The 16,351-nt window shown below is 42.2% G+C and overlaps 1 protein-coding gene across 4 annotated transcripts; it reads right to left on the bottom strand.

The window, feature by feature from the left end:
• Nucleotides 1-1,687: 1,687 nt before the first annotated feature.
• On the bottom strand, nt 1,688-14,370 carry PYROXD2 (pyridine nucleotide-disulphide oxidoreductase domain 2). 4 transcript variants are annotated; one of them, XR_014175526.1, is made up of 17 exons: nt 14,217-14,370; nt 13,188-13,207; nt 12,887-12,980; nt 12,727-12,800; nt 11,216-11,371; nt 10,890-11,043; nt 9,836-9,897; nt 9,518-9,615; nt 8,940-9,081; nt 8,505-8,639; nt 6,974-7,046; nt 6,156-6,312; nt 4,307-4,461; nt 3,578-3,684; nt 3,169-3,289; nt 2,344-2,896; nt 1,688-2,232 (listed from the first exon to the last, which is right to left on the bottom strand). XR_014175526.1 is itself a non-coding variant. In XM_081954787.1 (16 exons), the coding sequence occupies exons 1-16, from the start codon at nt 14,341-14,343 to the stop codon at nt 2,826-2,828; spliced, it is 1,746 nt and encodes a 581-aa protein (XP_081810913.1). In that variant the 5' UTR covers nt 14,344-14,370; the 3' UTR covers nt 1,688-2,825. The 4 variants fall into 4 exon arrangements, 2 of the variants coding, with proteins under 2 accessions (XP_081810913.1, XP_081810914.1); XM_081954787.1 differs by having other exon boundaries at nt 1,688-2,896; XM_081954788.1 differs by lacking the exon at nt 2,344-2,896.
• Between the last annotated feature and the right edge of the window lie 1,981 nt (nt 14,371-16,351).

Genomic DNA, 16,351 nt, shown 5'->3' with positions numbered 1-16,351 from the left:
AGAGATTGCTGTGCTTTATAAATCATGACTCAGGGTTTATCATACTCTGCACTAACCAGTTATGTAATTACTAAGCCATCATTAGTTAACTCATGGCTTAGCAGTCTATGTAAACACATATTTTCTGGGAAATATGGGAAATTATTTCCCCATAATTTTAACCTAAGACTGTCTACTGTCGACCTCACCCTATTCCTAAGAGGTCTGTAAGGGGCGTGCGTGCATAAGCGCACCAGTGTGCCTACCGTCCCTGTCCCACTGACTCCACTTATTCATGTTCATATTTGTTTTTACGTATACATGTTTGATGCACTAAATAAATAAAGAAACCCTGAAAACTGGATTTTGCACCGGCTATTATTATCCATTATAAATGTTTCCATTATTAGCATTTTCTGTTTATGGAAAAGGGGTGATGAGAGGAGATGACCCATGTTTTAGCTTCAGGCTAGGCCAAATCCCACCTGCCCATCATTACCGTGTTGCAAGCTAGATGCTGACATAGCACTGTCAGATACTACCAGTAGTACCAAAATAGCTGTGCAAAATATTAACATGACACCAACAAATGAAAAATACAGCTGCCTTAGTAAGGCTATGGAACTGCATTAGGATAGGGCTGCTCTGCCCTTGCTCTTTTAAACCCCCTACATTTAAGCAGCAATGCTTCCTTCTTGTGGCCATCTTTGGTCTAGCCAAGAAAGAAGTTGCACAGACTGTGGTCTATTGGCTTATGATGAAATACAGTCAGTGACGAGCTTTCAGGCTGAATGACCTTAAAAGATGGGCCATATAAATTGTGTGAATCCATCCACTTTCAGTTTATTCAGTTAACTGTGGTTAAATTAATCGTGACAGCAGAAAAATGAAGCCCAGCTTTTGATTTTCCCCCCACTGTGCTGTTTGTTCTGGGTTCAATTCAGTTCTGAAAATTTCCTCTGCTAAAGCACCCACTCTTGACCAGATACCACACAAGATGATTCCCATGGGATGCAATATAAAATGGGGCCCTTTACAGTCTTCATATAAATGAATATTTACAAACTCACATTACTAGGAACCATCAAGAAAAGCTCATTATTCCTGCACGCAGATTCCTGTAACTGCAGCTACTGCGATGCACAGGACGGTGGGGGGAACTTAGATTTAATAAGGCAATATTCCCAGTGCGAACCAGCAGTGGTGATAACATAGGGAGCAGTTGCCCTGGGTTGCATTACAACCAAGACCGGATATTTGGGGTTAATAATGTTTGGGAAGTTAAGAAGTCTCTATTATTTTATGAGCATGCTTCCTGTTTCCTAAGAATAAAGCCGGTATTTCATCATTTCGTATGATGTCTCAGGAATTATGTGGCTTTACATAACAAACAATCTTGTCAGCCTTTGACAATTTTCTTTCCCTTGGAAAAACCTACCAGCTACTGCCGCATGCCATTTCAATTTATGTCAGTCGATGGTTGTACCACTTCCTAAGGAAGCCACATCGAGATGAATGGCTGTTGCTCATCAACTGCAGTTGAGAAAGAGTAGCGTGAGACCAATGGCAACCCCACAACCAGCAGGGTCTGTGCTTGCTTTGAATCCAGCAGGCAGTGACTGATGTGCTCCCATAAAACAAGAGAAACTTTACAGTATTACAAAAGACGATTGGGGAAAGGAAGGTGTTTTTCAAACTCTTTATTAATCTCTGGATATTTTCTAGTAGGCAATGATTTTATCATCAGTTCTGGAGAGGAGCTAATGACATTCCTCATTGTGTCAACACATTTTGCTTGCAATCCATGTGTAAAACTGAGGTGGAGTATTACGTTTAAACTGATTTATTCCCACTGATTTCAATGGAATGGAACGGATAGCAGCCAAGTATTCTGGCTCCCATGCTTTGTGGCTGAGATTAGCTGGTGCAGAAAATCCAACCACGGCCGAATCAGCAAGGGCAGCTGGCTTCTGGCCACTTCCTGACTGGATTTGCAGTCAGATTGCAGAGAGGTGCTTGCAAGCAGCTGCTTTTTGCTAGTGAGAAATATGGCTCTTTGGGAGGCTGGCTCAGTCAGGCATATCTGGCTTTGGATGGGGAGCACAAGGTTAGATGACATGAATGGCAGCGGACTCTCCTTAACCCTCTGCTGAGGTGATTTTGTAACAACCTGGCCTTGGTTTTGATCTTCTGGAAAGCATGACTCATCATCTACGTTATAAACTGGTCCTCAGGAGCAGCATTTCAGAATGGCTGTATTTTCACAGGTCAAGAAGCAAAAAGCAAGATAAATAGCACAGCTGGGAGTTTTGGAAGAAAAGAAATTGCTAAAGAGCAGTCCAAGACAATCTGAACTAAACGAACCTCAGTATAATTGGTTTATTCAGCCGGAGAGAAAGCTACCCCGTGGGCTCTCCTTCCCGCATGGCTCTAAGCATCTCTCTAAGTATAGGAGAACTATAGCAGTGTGCATCCCTTCAATGATCCAAAGAAGATGAATAGGTTGTGGAAGAAGATAGAGGGACAAACTCCTGGTTAAATAATACAACATGGAAAGCATGTTAGTTGATTATAAAGTTGAAACAGATTTGCCAGAAAAGCTCAGCCATTGTGTTTTTATAGCATGTTTTGTGTCCCACATGAAACAGCAGTGGCTCTTACTTGCTTAGTGACCATGTAACTGCAGGAGAAATGTATCATAGTGGCAGATTGAGTAATTTGTGATGAAAAAAATATGAGAGGACGTTAGTAAATGCTAAGATAAGAGAGTTCGTTTCAAAGGCTTGGATTGGAGAATGCCCAGATTTCTTTCTTTTTGAGCCAATGCAGTAAATCATCCTATTGGCTCACAGATTCTTGAAATCCTCCAAGGCTACTCTAGCAGCATTGCGTCCCACTGCTCCCATCACACCTCCTCCTGGGAAGAAAAGTGAGGCATTGAAGGTAGAAAGCGACTTGACTACAACAGAAAGTAAAATGGCAGCACTCTTAGAAATATTTGTGATTGACAGGCAGGCCTGAACAAATGACCCCCAACTCTTTCAGCCCAATTAGCAGCCCCTTCCAGGACTATAGTATATTGCAGAAATCAAGCTTCTGAAAATGACACTATGGACAAACACCTTTTATGTCTTTTAAAGAAAATTGCAGCCTTGCATATACCACTCGCCCTGCCCCTCCCAGACATACCAGGATGAGCACCGCTTCCACAGAGGTATAGGCCTTGGATTGGAGACTGGTAACTGGAGTAAGCTGGCACTGGGCGTGCAAAATATAACTGATCCAAAGACATGGCTCCATGAAATATATTCTGAAAGTCAGAGGCAGTATCAGATGAGACATTGCTGAAGAGACAGGGGTTCTTGTCCTTGTTCATTTCCCAGCGTAGAGATTCTACGCATTCAGATTCTAAGAATAGCATATAGAATAGATTTCCAAGACCATTTTGTAGTCAAAGGCAGAAAGGATATATATATAAAAAACCCTTATGGTAATTTGTAAGAGGGTAGGTGGGTGGGTTTTGGACAAAGTTACTGTGTAAGGATCAAGCTATATAGTCTCCTAAATTGATGGGAGGTGATTTTCAGGAAATACATACCCCACCAGGTAGACCAAAGATCTGCTCAAGGTCTGGAGGTGTTAAAACGTCTATGCCAACGATGGATGCCTTGAACCCAGGTGCATAGGCTTCAACACTGTCAAATACTATAGAGAGAGAAGACATCTGGTTCGAGTAGAACAGAACTTCCCAACATTAATCTCTGGAATGTCCAGGTTGAATTGGAGAACCTCTAATCTTTAATCTTAGAATCTCCTCCCAGTTACTGTTGAAGACACTTAAACAGTTGGGTCCATGGTCTGATATAGTATGAGGCAGTCTTCTCATTGGCCAAATAGCATAAAATACTTGTTTCTTGGTTCAAGGCAAATCAATCATTATTTATCTAGGTGGCCCCCCAACATCTACCTTTTAGACGGGTTGGAATGCAAACCTTCAAGAACATAAAGCTAGGGATGCTCTGTGATTAAGTCATCCTTCAGTTGCTGCTAGGCTCCTGTTCATCCCAAGAACTTCCCTGTTCATCATCAGGAAATGCACACGGCTGTTCTCAGAGGTTATCTCTATGTACTGAAACAGCAACTGAGAGCAATAAATCCTTCTAAAAGAGTAAGGGAATTAACATTTTGTCAAGGATATAGTGATAAGGCATGCATGAGTAGAAAAGGAGAGAGACTCTTGCAAATGGAAGATGCTCCTTAGGTAAATGCAAGACTTGCCCTTTATACCAAGATTACTCCTGTGCCAGTGTTTAGCCATTGGCTGTACCTCGATTGGCATAGTCCTCACGGTTACGGGAGTCCCACTGTTTTTCTTCGGCAAGCAAATAGGGGGTGTATTGGGTAAAAAGTGAAATCACATGGCAGCCTGGGGGAGCCAGGGTAGGATCCAAGATCGATGGAATGCACATCTCAATCATGGGCCTAAACAAGAAGGAAGAAGGCAACCTGTGATTCTTATCCCCAGAATCACTGGCTAATAGTTCTCTTTCTGTGGCTGCTAGGATCATGCCTCAGTTTTATACTAACACGCTGGACTTGCCGAAATACAATCCTGCCAGCAGCTTCTAACAGAAGGGAACTAAATGCGGTACTTGGCACCAAACCAAGAAGATAGCCCAAGCCTCGAGATAAATCTTTTGAGAAGACCTAAAGTCTGCTGAAGGATAACGTGACAGGACAAAGTCCTACTTGCTTCATAATATGTACCGACTTCGCAAAAACTCGCGGAAAACAACACACATAAATCCAGGGGTGAACAAGAAGTAGCACTCCAGTTCTTGCAGAATGTCAACTTCCAGCATCATCTTTAATCAGACTGGTCGGGGTTGCTGGGAATTGAAATTCAGCAACATAGGGAGAAAAAAAATCACCTCTTCCTAGCAAATACTAGTAGCAAATTCAGCTCTCCTGACCAATAGAAGAGGAAACCAGAAGTAAATCGGACAGAGGGCAGATTAAACAGAAAAGATTGGTCAAGAGCTTTCTTTGGTTTTGGGTCTCATTTGCTCTTCTCATAAAACCAAGAAAATACAAATTTGAAAAAGATGGTACCTAGGTAATAGATACCATTTTATCTGGAATATATAATTTCCAGCATAAGGCCTAATATTCCAAGTTTATTTATTATGGGATTGAAATAGTATACTATAACCAAACAATGCAATTCCACATACAATTTATTTGGGAGTTGGCCTCAGTAATTTCATGAACTTAATTCTAGTGCGTAAACAAGCATATAATTGGGCTGTTAATTTCCTTTCTACACAAAGCACAGATTGAGTGTCAAGGTGAATTACTATTCTGGATTTTAAATGGTATTGTGCACTTAAAACTGTTGAATAAATGATAATACCGAGAGATGGGAAAAACAGAGAACACCAGCAAAGTCTTTGTTGTTGCAAAGAGATGGCACTGGAAGATCAAACCAGCAATGCAAAATGTGCATCTAAATTAGAATTCCTGCACTACATTCATAACAGGAACAAAAGCCTGACAGATGCTGCAGTGCCTAAAATAGCTAATGAAACTGTGTAGATGCATATGGAATTCACAGTCATATAACTTACCCGAAAAGAATCTGACAATATTTGTTTTTCTACAAAATGAGCTTCCTCTCATTAGACCAGGATTAGAGCATGATAAGGGTTTTAGATTAGACACTCTGGAGAGGTGAAATCTGTGTTAAGAGTTTAAGTTTGTGCTCTCAAGTGTAGGAAAATAGTAAGTTTAACTGCAGGGCACTTCCAGACTGATTATTAGGAAGGCTACCTAAAAGGACAGCTGGGAGCAGGTCCAACCATAAGTTTTAAATATGTATTAAGTAATAGTAGCACATATTAGCATATATAATTTCATATATTAGAATTGAGTTGACTTCATTCTCTTCTGTAGCCATTATCGTTACTCGACAGGGTAGGAAAAGGTAGATTATAAAGTTGTCTCCTTCAAAGCTAAGAGGACCTCAGTTTACATAATTCTCAATCACCATTCTTTGCCATGTTGGCTGGGAATTAGAGGAACTGAAATCTAACATAACTGGAAATATCCAGGGTTTTTTCGGGGGTGGGTTCTCCATCCCTAACTCTATTGAAGCCACTCAGAATTGTTGATCATACCTTCTTGAGGGCCTCCCATTGCAAGCATCTTCAAAGGCCTGTTGCAAGGCATGAACGTTTTCACAATTGAGATGGATGGAGCATTGATGGTGAGGCAAGGGGTCGTTGCTGGTAGTGTTTGAGACTGCCAAAAAATTGGGCAACCGATCCACAGCCACTGGGGATACGGGCAGTAAAAGTTGATGTTATAAACAACACTAGGCAGTGCAATAAATTTCAGTTCTCCAGGAATTTACTCACAACCGAAATTCACAACAGAACATAGATAAGTCATTTATGGCAGATAAAATAGAAGCCATACTTATACATAACACCCACCTACTGCAACAGAAATCAAGTCCTACATAATTTCCCTTTTAGGATTTAAATCCTAGGCCTTTTGGTCCTACCTTTTCAAGTCTACAAAAAGTTTGCTGCTTTCTTCTCTGCTTTGAGATTGGGACATGTGATCAGTGTTTACAAACTGTTCTGTCTAGCTTGAGAGCCATTGATTCCCACTTTGTCAACATTGTTCTTTAAATCACCAGCCCCTAAAGTTGGGGTGGGGGGGTATAAAAACAGACTTCCAATTATCTGAGAAATTGAGTTGGAAGAGCAAAAGATTCTTTTTTTTTTTTTGCTTTTTCTATTCTTCATGTGTCTTTTGTACTATCCAGTCTGAAGAAGAGAAATTTGTTATCCGTTCTTTAAGGTTTCAGTTGGCCCTATTAAAGGTACCCAGTATTAGAGAAATCTGCCTGTTGACCATGGAAACTATTGTACCACTAAGAACTTTTACATGGAAGCTTCTCACCTATTCACTGCCTTACAGTCCTCACCATTGATCTTGGTGACTGGAGAACGTGTATCAAACTGTGAGATTCTTTGTACAAACTCCAAGGGCAGATGCTCCTAGAAAGAAGAAACACAGATGCTTGGTTTGGAAGCAAATTGGAAAATAGTTTGGAGTTTAACTGCCCAAACGCACTTTTCTAATTCTTCATATATTTCTATTATGTGAAGAATGCACATATGATTGGCACTCACAGCCACTCACCCCCTTGGTGCATGGAGTTGCCAAGAATTCAGATTCAGATAGATACAGTATGACAATTGTCCTAATGGTAGCAGTTGATCAAGGGGCATGATAAAGCGCCATATCACGTACTTTCTATGCACAGGAACATTATTTCAGATATACTGTATTTTTAGGAGTATAAGACGCACCAAGGTTTTGAAGAGGCAAATTTAAAAAAAAAGTTTTTGCAGACCTCCCCAAAACAGCCCGTTTTTCACGAAAACGGGTCAGTTTTTTTCAAAAAAAAAAAAAAGGCATGAATAGCCTTTAGGAGGCTTGTAGAGTGGTCCTGGGGGTGCCCTCCCCCCAAATGAGCAAAAAATGCCATTTTCCACAAAAACTAGCCCGTTTTTTTGTAAAAAAAAAGAAAAAGGGGGAGGGCATGCATAGCCTTTAGGAGGCTTATAGAGTGCTCCTGGGGGGTAGGGGGGGAATTGAGCAAAAAACAGCCTGTTTTTCACTCATTTCTGCCCTCCCCAGCCTGCAGGAACTCTCTGAAAGCCTCCTAAAGGCTATCCACGGCCATTTTGGTGAAAGGGGTGGGGTTTCGGGAGGCAAAAAATGCTGTATTCAGTGTATAAGATGCACCCAGATTTTCAGCATCTTTTTTTGAGGGAAAAATGCACCTTATACTCCGAAAAATACGGTAAGTGAATTAAAAACACTAAAGGGGATCTCAGTTAGTACCAACACCTCAGATAGGGCAGTTCATTGATTTTATTCCAGAGAATATGGTGCCCTAGTCAGTATACATTTTTGGAATACAATACGAGGTTCAGTGTTTAATACGAAAGCAATCCACTGTTCCGAAAAAAAGTATTAATCAATACACACTAATAGAACTAGAAGAATCTTTCCTAAGATTCTTGTGGGACTCTTTACATTTGCCAGGCATTAGTTGGAATTCTACTGGAAGAAGATGGAGAAAATTATACTGGGAGCACATGGCTCAGACTTCTCTCTCTTTCCTTTTGGAATGCCTTCCTCTTTCCAAACATTATCAGTCTTTCTCTTATATCAATTGAAGGAACTCCCAACAAGCTTATTTGGCTGAGAATCCATAGTCTAGTTCTCCTCTAGGCAAATTTTAGTCATTGCCTTCTTCTGGGTCTTGTTGCAAGAGATGCATATTGCTTATCCAGAACTAGAATGCAAATAAATCCATCAAATATTTGGGTCAAGTTCTAGGCACCTTGGTTTTTAAGAGAAGGGAAAAAAATAAAGGTAATGGTGATGGTTTTCTAACAAGTCCTCCCAAGGTCTTCCATGTTTTGTCAGAAAACTAAACATACTTGTGGAGTCAGCTCCAAAAAAGTATGATGTGGAGATGCATTGGAGAGCACCAAGTGGCTCTTCACTTCAGTTCCATCCTGGAGACAAACTCCTTGAACCTTCTTATCAGCACTCAGGAGAATCTGGGAAACTGCCTGAGGAGGAAAAAGAAAATAACCAGCAAGTAAGTATGAGTTCTCACAATGGTTAGTAAAAACCGTCCACTTAATCTGGTAGTAGAAGGGATCCTGACTTCAGGTTGTCCCCTCCATAAAGAAACCCAAGTCTGAATATCTGTGTCTTGCCCTGTGGATCAAACAGAACGCAGTTCCCCACGTAACAGTCAACAATTGCCTCTGCTGCCTCTTTTTTTGTTTCATTGTTCTTTGTCAGTGTCCTCTTTCCTGGAGGCCTTTTTGGCACTCCTCGGATCAAGATTTGATCAATCTACTCACCTTATCAGTAAAGATCTCAGCCCCAAGTGCAGTTGCAGCCCGAGCCAAGGATCCGGAAAGTGCCCCCATGCCACCAGACACATAACCCCAGGCCCCCTTGCGCCCCTCTACTCCTCCCATGACATGGTGCAGCAGAACATACCTATGAGAAAGGACAAAAATTAGGGACTGCCAAGTAATATTACGATGGCTGCAATTTTATTTTTAATGTAGATGCTGGCCAGCAGCTTTTGTTTGTCTTTCTGTATACCTTCTGTAGTCTTCTGCCTCAAATACAGCTTAGTCTTTACAACTGTATGCCTTACAGTAATTCTGTGCATTACAATAATAACACTTCACTTCCCAAGGGCTTACCAAAATGTAGAGTATTACAGAAATAAAATGTAATGATGCTTGGTATAACATACTAGCTATTTTCCTTGTTACCAGCAATGCTGGTATATAGAGTGCTGCTGATTGCCAACAAGGTATAAAGGCTGGGGATGAATATGAAAGGATGTAAGAAATGGTATGTGCGGAAATAGGAGGGAGAAGTGAAGTTGGAAAACAGCAATAAGAATTAAGAACAATATTATTACCCACTGCCTGGTGTGTGTGGACCAGCCATGGCACCGATCACCGCATCTGTGGCCAATGTTGCTTTTAAGGGCTCTGATTCAAACCAGAAATCCAAAATCTGCAAGAAGAGTATGAGAAACAAGCCTGTATGGAAGCCCTGAAGGAATCTGCATAAATTCTATGTACTCATTGCCTTCCTCTGACCCACGGGTGCTAGGCTAATCTTAGGCCTCCTTTTACAGTTCAAATTTAAACCTGAACTAAGGAGATAATACAGTTATAAAATTAAAAGGCTGTGCAAACAGTTCTCCTATTTCAGGTTGACCAGTGCCACTCACCTTGGAAATGGGAGCTGTGAGAACCTCATAATACTGTGGAAGTTGTTTTCCCAAAGCAAATCCTGACAAGAAGAAAACAAGGTTATTGTTCGTCATCGCCCCCCCTCCCCCACAGTCACTTGTTTGAGATGGACAGCTATAGAAAATGAACAAAAAAATAAGGTGATTCATGCCTTTCAAATATAGAACAAAAAGGGAAACTACTTTATTTAGCATCCCGCACAAAGACAGACTTATAGCCACAGAAGATCTCCAGTAAAAGATCATACCAGGAAAACTCCTCTCCTCCCTCTGTCTCTGTCTCTCTCTCATCTTCCACTGCTGTTCATATACAGCTGATATGCCATGCCTGCTGCTTAAACACTTTCAAGTTCACATTTCTTGGTTAGCACTCCTTCGGCAAAAAATCTTCACAAGCTCCTCCAGAGGTTATTATGTTAGTGCCAATTTTCAATTTACAAAAATGTGGATTTCAACAATCAAATTTAGGGAAGATGCAAAGTAATCTTAACTAATCCAGCATAGTCTTCTTCTTGTATGTGTATTCTTTGGGCATTAGTGCACACATGTATTAATACAACTAAGTGTGCAAATGAGTGCAGCCCTCAATTTATCAGCCAATGTAGTTTCCAAGGGCTAGATAGTTGTTTTCTTGTTCCAAGATAGAAACAAGATAGAATCTTTGGTTAAAATGCTTTTGGGCTAGATAAGGTAACGCATGTGGGCGAGGGTAGGTTTTATTTGAAGGCCAATGCTAGTGTCCACGTGTTTCCTTCTCAAAATTGTTGGAAACTGGGTGCCAAATGTTAGTAAACATAATGAGAATTTCTTTAAGGGCTGCAAAAAAAGGAATCTAGGGTATATATTTGGCCTTGAGGGTCCATTTACTCCTTCTTACTTCACAGCAAGGTAAGAGGAGAGAGTGTTAATTCAAGTACAAAGTCTATGTGGTTGGGTGAGATTCTAATCATCTACGTAATTCAACACAACAGCCATTGAAGAGAAATCTGGGTATGTGTCACAAATGGCGGGGCCTGGGCCACCTGTCTCTCACCCGCACGGAACAGGGCTCTCAACCCCATCAAGGCCCTGAATCGCTGACGCAAGGAGCCTCGGGTGAGCGCAGCTACATCCATTGGACAGATATCAAGTAGAGGGTCAATGGCTGTCACCAAGCGGTTCATGAATGCCTCATACTTGGGAAAAGCCTGCAAAAATGAAGGAAGAGAAACTGATTTCTAGAGCAAGCCTTTTCCTACAGATCAACACCCCCAGCACCACAAATATTTAGGTATCTTCTTATATTTCTTATATCATGTGGCTGTGATATGTTCTATGCTCCTTTCCCCTCTGCCTCTAAGATCAGTTCTCCTCAAATACCTGGGCATCCTTTAGGGAGAACTGGGCAATCTGTTTCTGTGTCTCAGCCATGCTGTTCCCCAGCAACAGCGAGCGAGGAACTTGCCCACCCTGGCTGTCCTCCAGGATTGGAGTGAAGGCATATGGGTCACGTAGAAGCACTTTTAAGCCATGTTTCTGCAAGATAGAATTATCACACACATGCAGTAGGGAGATTGGTGTACAGCGATCAGGCATATAGGTGACTATGCCAAAGTGTATGTTATACAATGGTCCCAGAATGATCCTTTCCTGACATACAATGGAGGAATGGTTCTTTTACACCACTAACAATTGTACAAATGGCCATCAGCTAATTTAGGCTGCAGTCTTTTAAATACGTTTATACGTGGAGTAAACTTCATCAAACATATTGGGACTTAATTCCTGGTAAACTCCTCAACATGAAGAGGTTCCTTTTTTAAACCTATTATCTGTTTGTTTCTGATTTCAACAATTTGCTTCCTTGATTATTCAAATGTTAATCAAACGTATTTATTTTATATATATTATACATATGCCCATTTCACAGAAGGCAACTCTGGGCAGCAAACAACAATCAGATAATACAATAAAGACAAAAATGTCCAATATAAAAAAAATCTTATTAACAAATACCATAAAAGTAAAAAATACAAACAATAGGAGCAGGAAGAGAAAAAATGGCCACTTCAATAATGGAGTCACCTGAGCAAGTTCCAGTTGCCCGGGAGTCCCAGGCCTGATAACATAGTCAAAACTTGAGGGACTTCCAGAATGACCATCTCATCTACTGGGATTGGCCTGCCCACCTGTGCCAACTGAGGAGGCATGCTGCAGACCCTGCCAGACTGAGTATTCAGGCTGGAGGGGTCCAGAAAAAGGACCTTCTCTGCCATTGCACCTGCCCTCTGGAACATTGTGTCACACACACACACACACACACACACACACACACACACACAGTGAGGTTAACTCCAACCCTCCTGACCTTCCATAAGAGCCTAAAGACATTAGCTTGGAGTTCCAATGGGGCAGTATCACAATGGAGGTGGTTGATAGATTAACAGCAAATCCTACCCCCCCCCCCCCCGCCCAAATACTGCTCCTGCTCGCCCCATCTTTTAATTGGGCCACAGTGTTTGGCTTTTTGTATTGACTTTTCATGTTTTTAGTTTATATAGTTTTATTTTATGATTGTAAACCTCCCAGTTACCTTGAGGTAGGACGGGCAGCCAATAAATTTTACAAATAGAAAATAAAACCAATGAATGTCAAAAAGGATGGAGCTAATCTAAATTCAGGGGGAAGAAGAATGTGCCAGAAGGCAGGTGCTACAGCAGAGAAGACGCACCTCCTGGGATCCACCAAATGTAGGTCCCCAGTCAATGGGACCCACAACGCGCCAGATCTGGGATCAGGATATAAGAGATTTCAGGGGGATGGGGGTGGGAAATGACAATTTGGAAAAAAGATACCAAACGATATCAAGCTATCCAAAGCACAATCCATACCTTCAGCTCCAGATCAGTGTAAATCTGGGGTCTCAGCAGACTGAGCAGGTAAGAGGCTCTGGAGAAGTGAAAGCCTGCAGAATAGTGGAGATCAGGTGTACCAAGGAGCAGAAGTTTATATGCTTGGAAAAGGGAAATATTGGATCAGTTTAACTCTTACCTGGGACGATTTCTTCAGTGACTGCAGCGCCTCCCACAATGTATCTTCTCTCCAGCACTACTGTTTTCAATCCTCCCTTTTGTAGATAAGCAGCCTGAGGATGCAGTGAGTATTAACTTGGTCCTGAATAGTCCCACCTGCTGCCTTCCAAGAATCCCTGCTGCAAAACCTCATAATTATAAGACCAAATATCCCCAGCGGAAGAACAGATTCTCCCCAAGTACAGATTAAGCACCCGGGACCCATTCTAGCCGATGCCAGATGTAAGGTGTCACCTCTTCTCATCACCCTCAGTACTTACAGCCACTAGTCCATTGTGTCCTGTAAAGAGATATCCCAGAATGAAAAGCTAATTTCACATGGTTCTTCTTATATAGGTGCTCTTTTATTTTATTTCTACAAGCATTTTGTCACCTTTCTCAACCCTGAAAGGGTCCTCAAGGGAAAAAAAGATTCATTTGAAAAGTTATTATTTATAATACAATAAAGAACAGGTTATATGAAAACATTTAAACATTTAAAATCAGCACTTGCACAGAAGATGCAAGTGAATTGCCATAACTAGCCACCCGTAGCCAGCAAGGTCAGGAATGAAGATGCTGTAGATTATAATTTAGCAATATCTAAACCAGTGTTTCTCAATCTTGGCAATTTGAAGACAAGTGGATTTTACTCCCAGAAATCTCCAGCCAGCATGCTGGAGAAAAACTGATCTAAATGACCAGAGGTTGCGGATTCCCTGAATATGTTTGGCACAGAATTAGAGTAAGTCTCCAAACCTTGCTTGATCTTTAAGATTACATTCAGAGAGTTGTTTTAGCAACCGTAATGAAGGTGTCTTTTTAACATTCCAGTCTAATCCTGACCTTTGGAATGACCAAAAGTGACTCTGCTTAATTGAGATCAGCCAAGGTTGCTTAGATGCTATACCTAAAGGACAATACAGAACTCCAGATAAATATGCAATATTGGGAAGCAGCAGCACTTGGTTGGGACACTATTGGAAAATACCCGGGAAGTAGAAAAACATCCTAGAAGGCAACACTGGCAAACTAAGTTCATACTGTTGTCAAGATAATTGCAGGAGTCTAAGATGTTCCCAGGAAGCTTTACTTTTTAAAGGGCTACAGGACTGCATGGCCAATACTTTCTAGTTTAAAACTTCAACGCTTAATCTTTGCATGTCAAGGAAGACTCTTGGCGCCGAGATCGCCACCGGCTCCAAACCAAGGCAATTCTACCTGGGCAGGGGGCCAGCTTCATATCTGGCCATGGGGAGCCTCCTTCCCTCCCCTATGTCTTAAATGGGCTTCATTCCTCTGACGCTCACCTGCCCCGATCACGACAGCGTCGTACTCCCGCTTCAATGAGGCCGCAGAGGAATAGTTTGCCCTGCAGCCCCCCCAAATCCGGCGAATGCCAGTCGGGCCCAGGCGGCGACAGTGCCTGCTTGCCATTTTACACGTACTGAACTTTGCATTTGGGAGCGCGCTTTCGGGGGAAGAAACCGGGGAGGTCCTACGAGGTTTCAGGAAGGCGGGGAGGCGGGGAAGAGGAGGGAGGGGGGAGCGCCCGGAAACCGTCCCGAAGGCACAAGTCAGTAGGACGGAGAGCGGGGAGAGTTGTTGCTTAAATCTTTCCGTGTTGCTGTGCTTCACCAGTAACAACGCGGTGTTCCAGCAAAACAGGGCGAAAGCTATTTGTGACACAATCCAAAGCAGAGCTGCTTTCCAGCTCGAGACTCGCATCAAGCCCACCAAATCAGTTTGGTAACCGATGCAGAGAAGTTCAGAAACACCCTTCGCCCCTCCCAGCGTTACATAGTAATTATCATGGATGGATAATTAACCAGTCTCTTTCCAAGACCTCATATCACCTTTTGCGCTCCGGAAATGTGAACTAACCAGGAAACTATTCTCAAAAGCACTTTAGGTACCCACACAAAGGGGTTTTTCCTTGACCTGGGTGGGACCCTTCTCTTTCGGCCCCATTCAGCTCCAGATTTTCCATCTACCACACACAACCTGAGGGAAGGCTGTTTTCAAGGGACAGAGCAAAGCCCTAAGGGTGAACTTAATTAAGTGGCAGAAAAGGTGGTGTACAATGCACATATTAACATGAAATCCAAATCTTCAGAGCTTTTGCTTGCAACCAAGCAGAAGACGGCCTGATCCAGGCAGAAGTGAAGCATCAACTCTCTTATGTTCCTCAGCAATGCAGATCACTGCCTCCCCCCCCCCCAAAAAAAAGCTGGATAATCACAGCCATTGCCAACATTTGCAGGCAGCTGAGATTAAGAGGGCTTCCAGTCAAGCGTTTAAAGAAATAATTAACTTCTGATATCTATTGGTATAATTACATCTTCCACTCCGCTCGCCTGGCCATCTTTCACATGCTTCTGTGTTATCAGTCCCCACCCTTCCTTCTAAGTGGTTGGAAGAATATTTCTGCTTTCCAGCGTTAATGAAAATCTGCCCACAAAGGGCTTTTTTCCCAGTGTTTAAAACAGATTGTTTACCGGCGGAGGCCAATGCAGAATATATCCCATTGCTTTATTCTTGTCAACCTTTAACTGCGGCACATTGACATTATTTCAGGAGGAAAAGCAGAATCAAAATGTTGCATCACATTCAGAATCAGTTGTGTCTCCCTCCACATAAGACCCCTTTTCCTCTTCCTTCCATGGCCTTTCAACACAATGTTCTAGGTTGAGGCTGCTGGGCATGCGCAGTCCTTCCTGGGTTCTTTAGTGTGGGAAGGGTAGTTTCTTTTGAGATCTTTTCTGTGGCTAAAGATTGCGTTCACGTCCTCAGATTTCCTTTGCTCTACTGCTAGACTTCGCTTGGGACTCATTTGGTTCCAGCTCTCTTCATTTGCATCGTAACCATGTACCAACATATACCTATTCTGCACTACCCCCATCAAATGGCCTTCACCTCATTGTCAGCCTATGTATGGGACAGTGTTAAGTGGTGCTCAATTTATGGCAGTTTCCAAACTTATGAATTCTGACATGCTTTGCTGACTATCCTGCCAGGAGGCCAGCTGATTGAAAGGGGTGAAGCAGCGAACACCCATTAGCAACATCAAGCTTGTGCAGTGGTCACTGCCTAACCCCTCAGGTTCCAGTCTTCTCCTCTGCCACCATTCCTTTGTTCCATTTCCTGGCAGAAAGTCCTGCTCATGGACAGCTGATTGGTGGCTGGCAGAGCCGTGGGGTGCAACTGCTTCCTAGCGGCTTCTCCTGCTTTATCATTATGTTCATGTCTCTTTTTGGATACAGGTTTTACAAACATTTGTAAATCAAAGGAGGAGAATATGGTGTTTGTGTATGTGTTCTTGTGACACCTGCCCACCTTTTTGACATTGTATTTAAAGGAATAAAATAAATACATGGGAGGCGAGCATGCTGCAAAGCAAGATATAGACAAAAAACCCACAAAAAGCCTCTGGAGATTATTATTT

Source organism: Natrix helvetica, assembly GCF_964273705.1.
Source record: "Natrix helvetica genome assembly, chromosome: 5".
NCBI classification, from domain to species: Eukaryota; Metazoa; Chordata; class Lepidosauria; order Squamata; family Natricidae; genus Natrix; species Natrix helvetica.
The sequence above is the reverse complement of the archived record's forward strand: the minus strand, read 5'-3'. Positions and strand labels throughout refer to the sequence as shown.